The sequence below is a fragment of the Trachypithecus francoisi genome, unplaced genomic scaffold (genome assembly GCF_009764315.1).
Source record: "Trachypithecus francoisi isolate TF-2019V2 unplaced genomic scaffold, Tfra_2.0 Lachesis_group0, whole genome shotgun sequence".
In the NCBI taxonomy this organism is placed as follows: domain Eukaryota; kingdom Metazoa; phylum Chordata; class Mammalia; order Primates; family Cercopithecidae; genus Trachypithecus; species Trachypithecus francoisi.
In genome coordinates this window covers 196,365,958-196,381,507 of record NW_022681453.1, presented here as the reverse complement: position 1 = coordinate 196,381,507, position 15,550 = coordinate 196,365,958, and the positions used below count along the sequence as shown (strand labels likewise).

The 15,550-nt window shown below is 46.8% G+C and overlaps 3 protein-coding genes across 15 annotated transcripts in view; 1 reads left to right on the top strand and 2 right to left on the bottom strand.

Annotated features, from left to right (window-relative positions):
• The window catches only part of LMLN (leishmanolysin like peptidase), an 80,125-nt gene extending 78,435 nt beyond the window's left edge, over positions 1–1,690 (bottom strand). For 2 of the 3 annotated variants that reach the window (XM_033213261.1, XM_033213260.1), the window contains exon 1: positions 1,376–1,689. In XM_033213261.1, the coding sequence (XP_033069152.1) occupies positions 1,376–1,594 (219 nt within the window). In that variant the 5' untranslated portion in view covers positions 1,595–1,689. Of the gene's footprint in view, positions 1–1,375 lie in introns of all 3 variants that reach the window. The other variant, XM_033213262.1, reaches the window with a different exon arrangement.
• A 12-nt stretch (positions 1,691–1,702) lies between these two features.
• Positions 1,703–15,550, top strand: part of IQCG (IQ motif containing G) — a 69,731-nt gene continuing 55,883 nt past the window's right edge. For 4 of the 8 annotated variants that reach the window (XM_033213268.1, XM_033213263.1, XM_033213269.1 and 1 more), the window contains exons 1-2: positions 1,797–1,970; positions 2,096–2,263. The gene's annotated coding sequence lies outside the window, so the exon portion shown is untranslated. The other 4 variants (XM_033213266.1, XM_033213265.1, XM_033213264.1 and 1 more) reach the window with 4 other exon arrangements.
• RPL35A (ribosomal protein L35a) lies at positions 5,800–12,079 on the bottom strand. Of its 4 annotated transcripts, none has more exons than XM_033213271.1 (5): positions 11,852–12,079; positions 11,084–11,126; positions 10,747–10,899; positions 8,560–8,704; positions 5,800–5,904 (listed from the first exon to the last, which is right to left on the bottom strand). In XM_033213271.1, the coding sequence occupies exons 1-5, from the start codon at positions 11,919–11,921 to the stop codon at positions 5,881–5,883; spliced, it is 435 nt and encodes a 144-aa protein (XP_033069162.1). In that variant the 5' UTR covers positions 11,922–12,079; the 3' UTR covers positions 5,800–5,880. The 4 variants fall into 4 exon arrangements, with proteins under 4 accessions (XP_033069162.1, XP_033069165.1, XP_033069163.1 ...); XM_033213274.1 differs by having other exon boundaries at positions 11,774–11,882; XM_033213272.1 differs by having other exon boundaries at positions 11,803–11,864.

Here is a 15,550-nt window from a genome sequence, read left to right as displayed (position 1 = left end):
AGTTAAAACGTAAACTGTTTTGGAGCTCTCCACCACCACCAAAAACAAAAAAGTTACTGTAATTCCCAGAAGCATTGAACAGAGGTGTAGTCATTAGCATAACTACAGTGAACACTGTAGTTCCTGCCTATACTCTTGTGTCCACGTTAAAGCAAGGAGAATGGTAAGGACGACAGGGTACCTACATACTCTATGAGGAACCAGGGAAACGTATTAGGGACCAGGACTCTTTCTCTTATTTTAATCCAAATTAAAAGAGAGAAGTGCAGGGTTCTGTGGGAAATTTTTTTTAAAGAATTGAGCCAAAATGCAGTGTCATGATAAAAGTTGCAAAAAAGCTATAAACTCCGAAGTTAATATTTTGGCTCACTTGGTTATGAAGAGTATGCATGTAACATTTTGGGAAATTACCGTAAAAATGAGTGTCTTTAGATTTCTGGACTGAACTGAACGTGTGTGTATCAGCATGCAGCCCTGCCCCCAGGTACTGTCCCTCCTTTTCTCAAGGAATATGGATTATCGTGGACCCACCTCTGACCTAAATGCTGTGAAGGAATCAAACTATGAAACACAAACCTCATCCCACGGAACCTTACAATTTAACTGCAAAGGCAAGATACGCCTGAAAAAATAAGCCCTTACCACATAGCAGTACTTGGTTAAATGCCAGGAGGGAGTACAGATACGATATACTTTTTAATGAAAAGAATATTCCGCTGTGGGGGTTTCGGCAGGCTGCCTTGAGGTTGGGGAACTTGAAATGAGACAAAGTATTTAAGCAGGGAGAAAACCGGGACGGGAGGCCGGCAGGCACTTCCAGAGCAGAGGAACCGGGTAAAGCACAGTGACGACACAACGTAAAAAGAAACCTGAAGTTTGTCTCCAGTGAGCCCCCAACATCCCTCCAACGCCTCTGTCTGACTCTCCGTTCAATGTCTTCCCGAAACTTCAGGTCAGCGGTTCCTAAAGTGGTCCCCGGACAAGCATACATCACCAACCAGCTGGGAACGTAAACTGTCAACTCTGGGGACTCATCCCAGACCCACTGAGTCACTAAGTGGGGGACTGGGGGCGGCAATCTGTGTTGGACCGTGTGCGTCGGGTGACTGTGATGCACGCTCAAGTTTGAAAAGCACTCCTCGAGGGCTACTGCTAAGCACAGCCCTCCGCACAGAAGTGATACTGTTCTGAGCGCCTAACAGCCAACTTGCAGGGCGTAGGGAGCTGAGAGCGGGTCCCAGGCCTGTAAGAGTTCAGGCTCTGCCCGATTTCGCTTTCTCATCCAGGACACCTTCTCCCAGTCACTACCTCCTACGCCTGCTCCTTCTGGACGACTTTACCCTGAGAGGGCCCGCTCCCGCCCCTGTCGCCCTACCTCAGTGTCAGAGGGGACGTGGTGCCGGCAGGGAGGGGAACTGCCCAAGGAGACGGGAGTAGATGTGGCGCTGGCCCGGAGCCCGCCCAACAGGAGTAAAACGCTTCGGACCCACATAGACCCGCTCCAGCGCCACCGGCTCCGGCCCGGGCCTGAGCCTGAGTAACCCGCTCCTCCTCCCCACTCGGCCGCCATCTTCGGGCCGAGCGTCGTTACCATGGAGCGCGTGACGCCTCTGCGCCAGCGCCGGCCCCGCCCCTCGCCGCTCGGGGCAGACGGAAGCCCCCGCCGGAGGAAAGGTGCTTTCCGATTGGACAGCGTCACCCGCTGGAAGTTCGCGGCAGAAGATGAGGGCGGTGATCACGTCCTTGGCGCCTCGTTGCGCGAAGCCGGCCAATAAATGCTGTTTGGAGGCCCACGTGAGTGGGGCTGTGGGAGGAAGTAGGGCTAGCGGGCGTTGGCCGTGTGTGGGTGTCTGAGGCAGTTTTCCAGTTCTTTCATTTACCAAAGTGATATGCACCGACTAGGTGCCAGGTGTTTAGACGGACATACAACCCTCTGCAGAATCTTTCAGTGTAGTCCTCTGTAGGAAAAGGTGAGTGGAATACTTTCATTTACTTATCCTGAGTCGCCAACTGTAGGCGCTTTACTTAACTAAGGCCATTTCCTATAAAAATCAATGATACACCCTTTACTATTTTACTCAACTCCATCTTTTAGTTTCCAACCAAGAATTGCCACTGCACCTGAGATAAGGGAGATCCTGGGAGCCGTGAGGAACTATACAAAATGGGAAACTGGGACAAATCCCAGTGGCTCATGACATTAAGAAGTAAAACTACGAACTCAAAACACTGAGCTGGAAGTCATGCAACGGGAGTTGAATAGGTAAACTACTATACTGGGAAATGAAGGGGTAGGAAAGAAGGAAAACTTCAAGTTACAAACTGGGTGGAGATTACGGACTCAGATATGAGGATGGGGTGGTGTCTTAAGTATTACCATTTTACAAGTAAATAGTCACTAAATAATGTGTGTATCATCCCACAACTAGTGGAAGGTGGGATTCCAAACCACATTTGTAACTTAGGAAACGTGCCCTTTCCACTACAGTACCACAAATAAACTGCTGTTGTGAATAGAATGGAACCAGTCATCCTAAGCTCCTGGCTGTTACAATAGTGTTATGCTGAGGAAAGGCTGTTTCTTTTTTTTCATTTTTGAGACAGTTTCACTCGTCGCCCAGGCTGGAGTGCAGTGGCGCAATCTTGGCTCACTGCAAGCTCCGTCCCCTGGATTCACGCCATTCTCCTGCCTCTGCCTCCCGAGTAGCCGGGATTACAAGCGCACGCCACCACTCCCGACTTTTTGTGTTTTTAGTAGAGACGTAGTTTCACCACGTTGGCCAGGCTGGTCTCAACCTCATGACCTCAGGTGATCCGCCCGCCTCCGCCTCCGCCTCCCAAAGTGTTTGGGATTACAGCCGTGAGCCACTGCGCCCAGCCGGGAGGCAAAGCTGTTTCAATGGCATCGTGAACAAAATACCAGCCACGCAAGCCCTTTCCTGTAAACCACGGGACTTTGGCAACGGTGACTTAAGTACTTTTGACTTAATCTCGGTATGGCAGCAGAAAAAAATTGTAAATTTATTATTTACAAATGCTGCATCATCTCGGTAAGGAAGAGCATGTATTTGCTCGCGTCTCATTTGCCATTGCACATGTGAGTTACTCGAGTTACCCTAAAGTCTCAACCTTTTGTTTTCCCCGCTTTGCTCAGATGCCTACCACTTACTGTGTAAGCACCTCCATTCCTCTCATCTGTTCTACTCAGAATACCCTTCACTTCTCCATATGTCTAACGCAGACCTGAAATACCCATCGGTCTTCATGGATATGTCGGTTAACATCTTACCGCTTCCTCAAATTCAACTTTTGCTCCTCCCACAAAACCTATCCAGCCCCCTGGTTCCCCAACTTTGTAAATGCACCATTACCTATCCAGCCCCCATAGCCAGAAACATGTTAGAATCTTAGCCATTTGAGACTGAAAAGCCCACCTGATTTTCCCTTGTTTATACTGGGCTGCCACTGGGATGTAAAATATTAATCTGAGCTGGACATGGTGGCTCACATCTGTAATCCCAGTACTTTAGGAGAACAAGGCAGGGGGATCACTTGAGGCCAGGAATTAAGAGACCAGCCTGGGACCCCGAAAAAAAAATTTAATTAACTGGACGTGGGTGGCATGCACATGTAGTCCCAGATTCTCTGGAGGTTGTGTGCAGAGGATTGCCTGAGCCCAGAAGTTCAAGGGTGCAGTGAACTATGATCACACCACTGCACTGCAGGCTGGGCAACAGAAACTGTCTCAAATGAGTAAATTTTAAAATTTCCTGTGAATTAAGTTCTTCAGTGACATTGTTGTTACACACAAGCACAAATCATAAGATCCTCAGTACGAGACGTCTTATGTGGCATTTCTTAGTTTTCTGGACTTTCCAGTCAGCTACTTGTGTCCCTAAAATCTTCCTGCCATTTCCTCTGAGATGCCTCCGTATTCTACACTTGACGATGTTATGCAGCCAGTATGCCCACATGCCTCTATCCCTGAATACCCCGAGTACTGGCCACATGAACACAATAGGTACTTTTAGCTTATATTGGCCTTTTGGAGTGGGTGTCCAGGATCGGCACTTCCTCCCGCTGACTGCGTAATTCCCAAGTTCAATTTCATCAGCATTCTAATATACGACTTCCAACTTTCGACTATGAAAAAGTATGGCTTACTTCTGGTGAATACAGCATCAACGCACTGTTTGCCTTAAAACCACAATCCTAATAAATGGGTCTGGCAGAGCATTAATAAAAGCCCCTGTCCATGAAACATGGGACTCCCAACAATGGCAGTTTTTGCCTATGTTCCACCATTGGACTGACCGAACCTTTCTTACAACTGCCAACGTGACAGAGGAACCTCTAGGGGAGGAGGACTTCTTGCTTTCTCTTGGGTCAGTGTATCTCACTACCCTCTTTGTAGGTTAGCAGATTTGTAACAGGATGGTTACTAGGAGGAAGGGGAAGCGGAAAAGCTGGGACAGTATTCCCACTCTTTTCCCTTACTGCAAACATTTTCCTTCTCAGACCAAATAACACAACAGCCAGTGTGCTCTTCCCACCCAGTCCTTTCTTTCACCCTCTTTCCCTAATACATTTCCAGCATGTTAATTCTTTTGCAGCATAGACAAGAGAACCCATACACGTTTCAAAACTGCAAAAGGGATTGGGGGCAAACTCCCAGTTTCTTGTTGACATTTTCAGTGCAATTTAAAGATCTGTTAATTTAAAAAACTACCTGTGCTTTAGACATCAATAACCCTCGGGGGGGGGGGCGGGGGGGGAAGGACTGTTACTGCATCAATGAGAAATCTACAACCTGGGCAACATAGTGAGGCCCCTCTCCACAAATAACTCAAGTTAACTGGGTGTGGCTGCACATGCCTGTGGCCCCAGCTATTCAGGAGGCTGAGGCAGGTTTGCCCGAGCCCAGGAGGTGGAGGTTGCAATAAGCTGTAATCATGCCACTGCACTCCAGCATGACCAACAAAACAAGACCTTATCTCAAAAAAAAAAAAAAAAAAACTACAACCATACTGCAAAACTGATGCCTTAGCTGTTTTATTTTAGCATATTCCCAAGAAATCTAAAATATTTGGGAGGCCTGCTTACTTCCTTAAAGTGCAATCTTGCACTATACCAGATTAAAACATGAAGCCAAAGAAAGCTGCCACCTTTCCGTGCACTATTCCCAACCTCCATATACCTACCATAGGATTGCTTTTTATGAGTGGAGTAATATGACTCAATTCTATTTTAATATACTGGAATGCTTTGTCTAGTCACAATTCCCAAGAGCTTCTCATCCCAGTCTATCCAAATGAACTGCCAAAGCCCATCAATATAATCTCCATTCAAATTTTAAGTTTCCCAATCTGTACTGAACAAATGCATAGTATTACAAAGCATTTGGCAGGGTGTGGTGGCTCACACCTCTAATCCCAGCACTTCAGGAGGCCAAGGAGGGAGGACCCCTTGAGCCCAGGAGTTTGAAGCCAGCATGGGCAAGAGTCAGACCCCCTCTACAAAAAATTTAAAAATGAGCCAGACATGGTGGCATAAGCCTGCGGTCCCAACTACTTCAAAGGCCAAGGGAGGATTGCTTGAGCCTTTGAATGTGAGGCTGCAGTGAGCACCACTACACTCCAGCATGGGCAACAGAGCAAGACTCTGTCAAAGATACTCGAATTAAAACCCGCTCCCTTCTAAATCTCTGAACTCGCCCTGTAATTTTCATCACGTCTCTGATCTCCTTGTACTCCAAAAATGCCGGGCAATCTCTATCATTTTAAGCATGTAGCAAATCAATTTAAGGTAATAAATTCTTTAATCCACTTAACAAAAATACAAGAACACAAATCCACGTTTATTTATTGTTTTTTCGTTAGTTTAAATCCTTGAGGGGTACAGCATCTGTGGGGAAAAAAGAACACGTTATTAGGTGAATGTTACATATAAGTCTACAAATCAAGAAGCGTAATATGAATACATCTCTGAAAGGCAACCAATTACATGTTCTAGTAGAAAGGAGAGTTTTTATAGCTTTCAGTCGCTATGTGAACATACCTTAAGAACCAGCACTCTTAAAAAAACATGTACTGGTCGGGTGCTGTGGCTCAAGCCTGTAATCCCATCACTCTGGGAGGCCCAGGCAGGCGGATCCCAAGGTCAAGAGATCAAGACCATCCTGGCCAACATGGTGAAACCCTGTCTCTACTAAAAAATACAAACATTAGCTGGGCGTGGTGGTGCGTGCCTGTAGTCCCAGCTAGTCAGGAGGCTGAGGCAGGAGAACCGCTTCAACCTGGGAGCTTGCAGTGAAGCAAGTTCCCGCCACTGTGCTACAGCCTCTGGCGACAGAGACACTCCACTCAGAAATGTGCTACAGCCCTGGCGACAGTGACACTCCACTCAGAAATGTGCTACAGCCCTGGCGACAGTGACACTCCACTCAGAAATGTGCTACAGCCTGGCGACAGTGACACTCCACTCAGAAATGTGCTACAGCCTGGCGACAGTGACACTCCACTCAGAAATGTGCTACAGCCCTGGCGACAGTGACACTCCACTCAGAAATGTGCTACAGCCCTGGCGACAGTGACACTCCACTCAGAAATGTGCTACAGCCCTGGCGACAGTGACACTCCACTCAGAAATGTGCTACAGCCTGGCGACAGTGACACTCCACTCAGAAATGTGCTACAGCCCTGGCGACAGTGACACTCCACTCAGAAATGTGCTACAGCCCTGGCGACAGTGACACTCCACTCAGAATGTGCTACAGCCCTGGCGACAGTGACACTCCACTCAGAAATGTGCTACAGCCCTGGCGACAGTGACACTCACTCAGAAATGTGCTACAGCCCTGGCGACAGTGACACTCCACTCAGAAATGTGCTACAGCCTGGCGACAGTGACACTCCACTCAGAAATGTGCTACAGCCCTGGCGACAGTGACACTCCACTCAGAAATGTGCTACAGCCCTGGCGACAGTGACACTCCACTCAGAAATGTGCTACAGCCCTGGCGACAGAGACACTCCACTCAGAAATGTGCTACAGCCTGGCGACAGTGACACTCCACTCAGAAATGTGCTACAGCTCTGGCGACAGTGACACTCCACTCAGAAATGTGCTACAGCCCTGGCGACAGTGACACTCACTCAGAAATGTGCTACAGCCTCTGGCGACAGTGACACTCCACTCAGAAATGTGCTACAGCCCTGGCGACAGAGACACTCCACTCAGAAATGTGCTACAGCCCTGGCGACAGAGACACTCCACTCAGAAATGTGCTACAGCCTCTGGCGACAGTGACACTCCACTCAGAAATGTGCTACAGCCTCTGGCGACAGAGACACTCCACTCAGAAATGTGCTACAGCCTCTGGCGACAGTGACACTCCACTCAGAAATGTGCTACAGCCTCTGGCGACAGTGACACTCCACTCTCAGAAAAAAAAAAAGAAAAACATGTACTGAAGATACATTTAATTTTGCTTCTTCTAAAGACAGAGGAAAAGCCTCCTCTGTTGATAAACCCCAATGAACCACTTAGCAGAGTTCAACAGTACCCCCTGGCCCCAAGAATACATGGTATGCATATATTCTTGATCCCAAGAATATACAGTCTACATTCCAAAATGGATCCTGAAGAAAAAGTAGGAACTATTTGAGAAAAATGACAAGAGAAAATTGAGAAAAATTTAAACTCCAAGGATGGCACCAAAGACCTGAGACCTAGGAACATGAGCGTCTGTTTTCTTCATGTACAAAACAAAGCTACTAACACCTGTTCTAACAAGACTGACATGATGGAAATGGCAAAATATTAACAATTATGCCAGGAGTAACTGCTGAATTGTCGCTTTCTAGCAATTACTTCAGTGCCCAATAAATATCTTCACCAGAAAACTATTTATTCAAGGCTGGCTGCGGTGGCTCAAGCATGTAATTCCAGCACTCTGGGAGGCCAAGATGGGCAGATCACTTGGGCTCAGGAGTTCAAGACCAGCCCGGGCAACATGGACAAACCCTATCATTGCAAAAATACAAAAAATTATCTGGGCATGGTGGCATACGCCTGTAATTCCAGCTACTCAGGAGGCTGAGGCACGAGAATCACTTGAACTTTGGAGGCAAAGGTCAGGAGCAAGCTGAGATCATGCCACTGTACTCCAGTCTGCGTGACAAAGTGAGACCTTGTCTCAAAAACAACAGAACAAAACAAAAACCCCAAAAATTAGCTGGGTGTGGTGGCACATGCCTATGGTCCCAGCTACTTGGGGGGCTGTGGGAGGATTGCTCGAGCCCAGGAGGTTGAGGCTGCAGTGAGCTGTGATTATGCCACTGCACCCCAGCCTGGGTGACAACAACAACAAAAAAACAAAACACCAAACACCTATTCTTTCAATTACTATTTCTCCCCAGCATTCTGCAATACACAAATTTTGCAGCGTAATTTACTGGTGTCAATTTCACAACCACACAAGTCCTCAGAAGTCAAAGCGCAACACCTTGACCTCAGTCTGATTCATCAGACATCCGTTTTGCTAAAAACCATACTCACCACTCGGATTCTGTGTCCAATGGCCTTCGCAGGAAGATTGCTTCGGAATTTGGCACGAACCATGCCACTGTTTCCATGGGCCCGAGTTACCTTTCCCCAGATGACTCTGGTTTTATTTGGTTTGCCGCCTGGAGTCACCGTGTTGCTGATTTTAAAAAGGGAAAGAGGAGGAATACAGGCCAATGTAGTTGGATACAAATTCAAGGTGACCTCTAGACGAGTGGCTCCACCCTGGTTACCCACTTCATCACCCGAGAAACTTGAAATGCCTGGAGCACCATTCATTCAACAGATACTTATCGAATACCTACTGTATGCCAGACCCTTCTGTAAAACACAGCAGCTACAGAACAAAAATCCCTTTCAAAACCGTTAACCAAGTGTAAGGAAATACATACGTCAGATGATAACAGAGGCCATACTGAAAAAACAGCAGAAGGACAGGTGTGAGGATGTTTGTGTGTACAGAAAGGAGGAATTACCTGCCATTTTAAATAGCCAAGGAAGGTCTCACCGAGGTGACAATGGAACAAAGACTGGAAAGGAGGGGGAGAAGCGCCATGAAGTGATCAGGGGATGACTAGCGCAGGCACTGGGGCCAAGCAAGGTGTGTCCTGACCGGAGGAAAGACTGAAGACACCAAGGGGTTAATCCCAGCTGAGATAAGAGAATTATGGAGCCCTTAATGACGGGCTTTTACCGAGTGAGAAACCACTGAGGTTCCAGCAATGTACAAAGGATGCGACTATATATATTTCCTTTAAAGACCACAGGGTTGTCTTGTCACCCAGGCTGCAGTACAGTGGCCAAATCATAGCTCACTGCAGCCTCTACCTACTGCCATCAAGCAATCCTCCCACCTAGGCCTCTCAAATGCTGGGACTACAGGTGTGAGCCACTGAACCTGACTTAAAATTTATTCTTGGCTGTAGAAGAAAAGGTGGGGCAATGATTAAAACCCTTTCCCAGAGATTTTAATTGGCTTGGAGTGGGTGAAGAAAATAGGATTTGCTCTTGTTGTCCAGGCTAAAGTGCAATGGCACGATGACTCACGCCTGTAATCCCAGCACTTTGGGAGGCTGAGGCGGGTGGATCACAAGGTCAGGAGTTCAAGAACAGTCTGGCCAAAATGGTGAAACCCTGTTTCTACTAAATATACAAAAATTAGCCGGATGTGGTGGCAGGCACCTGTAATCCCAGCTACTCAGGAGGCTAAGGCAGGAGAATCGCTTGAACCCGGGAGGTGGAGGTTGTGGTGAGCCGATAAGCTGATATCATGCCACTGCACCTGGGTGACACAGTGAGACTCTGTCTCAAAAAAAAAAAAAAAAAAAAAAAACCGTATTTTTAAGGCATTAACAAAATGCATTAGGCGTCAAGTGTTCTAAAAATCCTTAAATTCTAGCAAAAGGAGCCGAGAAAAAAAATTAGAAACCTTAAAAGGATCACAATATAAGGAATTAGCTCCTTTATTGTTTTCAAGTGCAAAAGGTACCTAAATCCAACACCACCTACAGAAGTAACGTCGTCCTAAGACTCCCCATTAAGTTCCTTAATGATGCAAAATAGAAGCCATAGCAATACCAATCCAGCCTGGCCAACATGGGGAAACCCATTCTCTAGTAAAAATACAAAAATTAGCTGGGCATGGTGGCGCACCCCTGTAAGCCCAGCTACTCAGGAGGCTGAGGCAGGAGAATCGCTTGAGCCAGGAGGCAGAGGATGCATTGAGGCCACTGAGTTCCAACCTGGGCAACAGAGCGAGACTCTTGTCACAAAAACAAAAAAACCAATACCAAGTACTTCAGCCAAATATTTTATTATTTCAATAGGATAATGAGGCCAGGCACAGTGGCTCAAGCCTGTAATCTCAGCACTTTGGGAGGCCGAGGTGGGTGGATCACCCGAGGTCAGGAGTTTGAGACCATCCTGGCCAACATGGCAATACACTGTCTCTACTAATAATACAAAAAGTAGCCGGGAGTGGTGGCCGGCGCCTGTAATCCCAGCTACTCGGGGAGGCTGAGGCAGGAGAATTGCTTGAACCCAGGAGGCGGAGGTTTCGGTGAGGGAGACCAAGTCACTGCACTCCAGCCTGGGCAACAGAGCAAGACTCCGTTATATAAAAAAGAAAATGAGGCAGATCCCAAAATAAAAACCCAAAACCTACCAGTGTCATAAACTTACTTCTTTGCTTTGTATACATAAGCGCATCTCTTGCCCAAATAGAATTCTGTTTCATCTCGGGCATAAACACCTTCAATTTTAAGAAGAGCTGTGTGCTCCCTTTGGTTCCGGAGACCCCGCTTATAGCCGGCAAAAATGGCCTTGGACCACAGCCTAAGACACAAAAGATACACAACATGAAACATAAGCTTCAGAAAACCAATTTGACTTGTAATAACCCCCACCCAAAAGTTACTCAGAGCAAACATCTAAGTTTTTCTTGCCAATTTTAAGCTCGCATTTAAACGTTCACGTCTAACACACAAAAACAAAGAGCAACCATATTTAAAAGGCGTACCTTCCAGACATAGTTCCTTTTAGAAGTCCCGTTCCCAGCAGGCCTTAAAACAAAAAGATTCAGTTTAAAACCAATCCACGCAAGTTTCCCACCTCGTCCCCTCTCGTTTAAGCCCCGAAGGCAAATTCCTTTTGGATAGGAGTTTCCCGTAGGAGTACGGGGACAATTATGCCAGAACATCCACATGAAACGCAGGCTCCGGCAAGACTTTCAAACCTCAGAGAACAGCTGGTATCTAAGCAAACTTCAGAATGAAGACAAAACTAAGAGACAAGAGTCACAAAAATGACTCTTAGAAAAGCCTGAGGAAATGCATGCCATTATCAGGAAGCAACACTCAGGAAAAGAAATGAAGACTTCATCAGAGACTCACACCTAAGACTTATGCATCGGCTGGGTCTCGGAGAAAAGCTGAGGGAAGAGACTGCTCAGACAAGCAAAGGGAGGTTTGGACTGGGAGGAAACGGAAAAACCCTAGCCGAAAGGAAGCACTGCCTCATGGACAACTGCAGACGAACAAAATCATCATTTCACTCCGCTCAGGCCCAGGAATTTAACTCGGATAACCCGGGCAGCCGTTCTCCGGGCGTCAGGGGACCAAGCACCATCGGCCCAACATCTGCTCCATCCTGTTCTCCCTCTTCCTGAAACCCACAGAAATCAATGGCTGGCAGAGGCTCCGATACACACCGGCGACTCGCCGAGGTATAGGAACAAACCTACTTCGGTAACTTGCCCCCAAATTTCAGCAGCAGGCGCTTCACTCACCTCCACAGGAACCAAGATGGCGGGAAGAGAACGACGAGGCCCCGCCGCGTGGCCTTGTGGGATTAAACATCTCTCGACCCCGCCCTCAATTTAGGCATCTTCTCCAAAAGCCAGAAAAGCAATCCTCGGAAATCGCTTTCGCACTGAAATAAGCCACATTCAAGAGCACTCTTACAATTATTTTCTTAAGTCCTTTCATCTTGGTAGGCTGCAAAATGTATTACTTGGGAACAGGGGTAGGCAAAATGGTAGCCAGCTAAATCCGCCAAAGCTGTGCGTTGCCATAGAAACAGCTTAGTTTACTTCCTGCGTCACCGGACGCCGTAGGTGGAAAGGCGCACCCTGAGTGGAGGACGTTCCCACTGCCTAAAGAATGATTGTAAGATTGATTTGCCAACAGGGGGGTGCATATCCCTCGATCCACAAGCAATAGACAGAACGGAAATTCTGGGATCCTAACCTAGCATGGAAGAGAAAGGCCGGGAGCACGAAGGCAGCAGGACCGCTTCCTTCTCTCTTTTTTTTTTCTATGCTTCTTTTCTGCCCTCTACTTATTTATCTCTCTCAAGAAATGAGACTGGGCACGGCGGCTCACGCCTGTAAACCCAGTTCTTCGGGAAACTGAGGCGGGAGGATCGCTTGAGGCTAGGAGTTCGAGACCAGCCTGGGCAACATAGTGAGGCCACCTCCCCCCATCTCTACAAAAGAAAAAAAAAGAATGAAATGACTTAAGTTCTTACTTCCATTCTTCTTTTTGGATCCGAGGTATGAGGAGGACTGCCTGCAGGAGGCTTTATCGCCCTTTTAAGAGAACTCGTTTAGCTGCCTCGTGTCCGTGTCTAATAGGTCCTCCGTAGATACTTGTAGAGGTGGATTAATGGACGCCAGAGATTCACATTTCTGAATTATTGCCTATTTATTTGGGTTACCCTATGGATTCATTCATTTGTTTAACAAATAGTTTAATGATTGGCTACTCTGTACCAAGGTTTGTGTAGGATGACACAGCAGTAAACAAATCTTTGCCCTCGTGGAGCTTACATCCTATGACGGGGAGCAAGACAATGAGCAAGTAATATAGATGACACGTTAGAACATGATAATTTCTGTGGAGAAAATTAAGCAGAGAGGCCACTGTAAAAGAGGCTTTCCCCCTTTTGAGATGGGAAGTATGTAAGAGAGGCTTCCCCCTCTTTGAGATGGGAAGTATTTAAGGGTTCTGAACAGAAGGGTGACTCTATCTGACTTCCATATTGACAAAGTCACTGTGTTGAGACTGAAGGGAGGCAAAGGCACCAGCAGGAAGATAATTATAGGTTCCTGTAGTGATATGATGAGAGGTGATGCTATGTAAACAGAGGTAATGAGTACTGGAATTCTGAATATATTTAAATTCTGGCAGGATTTGCTGGTGGATGAGGAATGAGAGAGAGAAGTAAAGGATGACTCCAAAGTTGTATGAAATAGATGTAAATAAGTCACTTTTAAAATCAGATCCTCTCTTAAATACATCAGAATGGAACTTGTACCTTGTAGCCTACTACCCCACCCAGTGTTCTCTGTCCCAGAAAGAAATGTGCTAGAAATTTCACCATTAGATATTAATTTGTCAAAGTTCTATATGTAAGTCCTCCTGGGAGGAGTAACACATGAAGTGTGAGTTTCATTCGTTTGTTCATGTATTATTCATTCCACAAACACTGAGCACTGAGACTTAGAGCCTGATATAGCTGTGAGCATCGTTGTCATGTTGCTGCTTTCCTGGAGCAGTTGTCTAGTGGGGAAACTGACATAAACATAACCAACTGTGAACCGAGCTCTGCGGGAAAATAGTGGCATGGATGCCCAGAAGCCTGATCTGGCCTGACGAGTCAGGAAAAGGATCACTTGGACAAGGGTCATTTAAGGCATTTTTCAAACTGCAGGTGATGACCCATTAGTAGAGCATGATCAGAATACTTTTTAAAACAAAGTATGGGCCGGGCGCGGTAGCTCACGCCTGTAATCCCAGCACTTTAGGAGGCCGAGGTGGATGGATCATTTGAGGTCAGGAGTTCGAGACTAGCCTGGCCAACATCGTGAAACCCTGTCTCTACTAAAAATACAAAAATCAGCCAGGCGTGGTGGTGTGTGCCTGTAATCAGCTACTTGGGAGGCTGAGGTACAAGAATCACTTGAACCCAGGAGGTAGAGGTTTCAGTGAGCTGAGATCACACCACTGCACTCCAGCCTGGGTGACAGAGTGAGACTGTCTCAAAAAAAAAAAAAAAAAAGGTAAAGCAGGAGTGAAACTACAAGGGATGATGGAGTCTCCTGGGATCTAGGAAAGAAATAGTTACCTAAGACCAGAAAGAGACGTTTGGAGAGAATTTTGCCTGACAGGAGCTATGACCTTTGATAGAGGAACATAACCAACCAGTGATATTCTGGCAGAGAAGGAGCAGGGAGAATAAATGCTTGATTCATGGAATCTCCCATGGATATACTCCATACGGGTCCATCTCCCAGAGCACAGAAAATATTAGGGATTTTACCTAGAAAAATGACACTGTCTTAAGCTGGTGATGGGTCAGTGGGACTTTACAAGGTGAAGAGGTGAGGGAAGAGTGGTTCCACTGGAAGGAATAGCAGGTGCAAAGACCCTGAGTTGCAAGGGAGCATGAGTCCATAGGAGAACTGAAAGAAGCCCCTTGTGGCTGGAACCCAGAGAGCAAGGAAAGGGCAATCGTAGTTGGGTCTAGAGAGGAACAGAGGGCCCAGACCATACAGACCTTGTGGACCAAGTCAAGAATTTTGTTCTTTGTCCTAAGGCAATGGGAAACCATTGAAGAGTTCTAGGGAGGGACATGGTCAGATTTTCCATTTTCAAAGATCACTTCCTGAACCTTCTGTCAGTATATCAGAAAAAAAATTTTTTTAATTAAAAGATCACTTCCAATTTAGTGCTTGTTGGAGTAGTTCAAGCAAAAAAGAAAACAAGGAAAAAATCAAACAAACAAACACAGCAACAACTGGGTCCAACTTGGGAGATACGGAAATAGAAGGTAAAATCTGCCTGGGCGCCTTGCTCACACCTGTAATCCCAACACTTTGGGAGGCCAAGGTGGGTGGATCACCTGAGGTCATGAGTTCGAGACCAGCCTGGCCAACATGGCGAAACCCCGTCTCTAATAAAAATACAAAAATGAGCTAGGTGTGGTGGTGTGTGCCTGTAATCCCAGCTACTCGGGAGGCTGAGGCAGGAGAATCGCTTGACTCCGGAGGCAGAGGCTGCAGTGAGCCAAGATGGCGCCACTGCACTCCAGCCTGAGGGACAAAGTGAGACTATGTCTCAAAAAAGAAAAAAAGAAGGCAAAATCCACAGGCCTTGGTATTGGTTTGGATTAGGAGGATGCTGATATCCAGATGAAGAAGGTGGCAGGAATGAGTACTGGGTTTCTCGCATGAGGAATGAGAAGCCAGAACAGCAGGAAGGCACTGGAATCTACACAAGTGTAGCCCTGTCTTACCCTTGTGAAGCACAATTACCTGATATGCCCCAAGCCTAAGAAAGTGGAAAACAAAGAATCAACATCATCAAAAGAAAAATATTGGCGGGTGCAGTGGCTCACACCTGTAATCTCAGCACTTTAGGAGGCCGAGGCGGGTGGATCACCTGAGGTCGGGAGTTCAATACCAGACTGACCAACATGGAGAAAC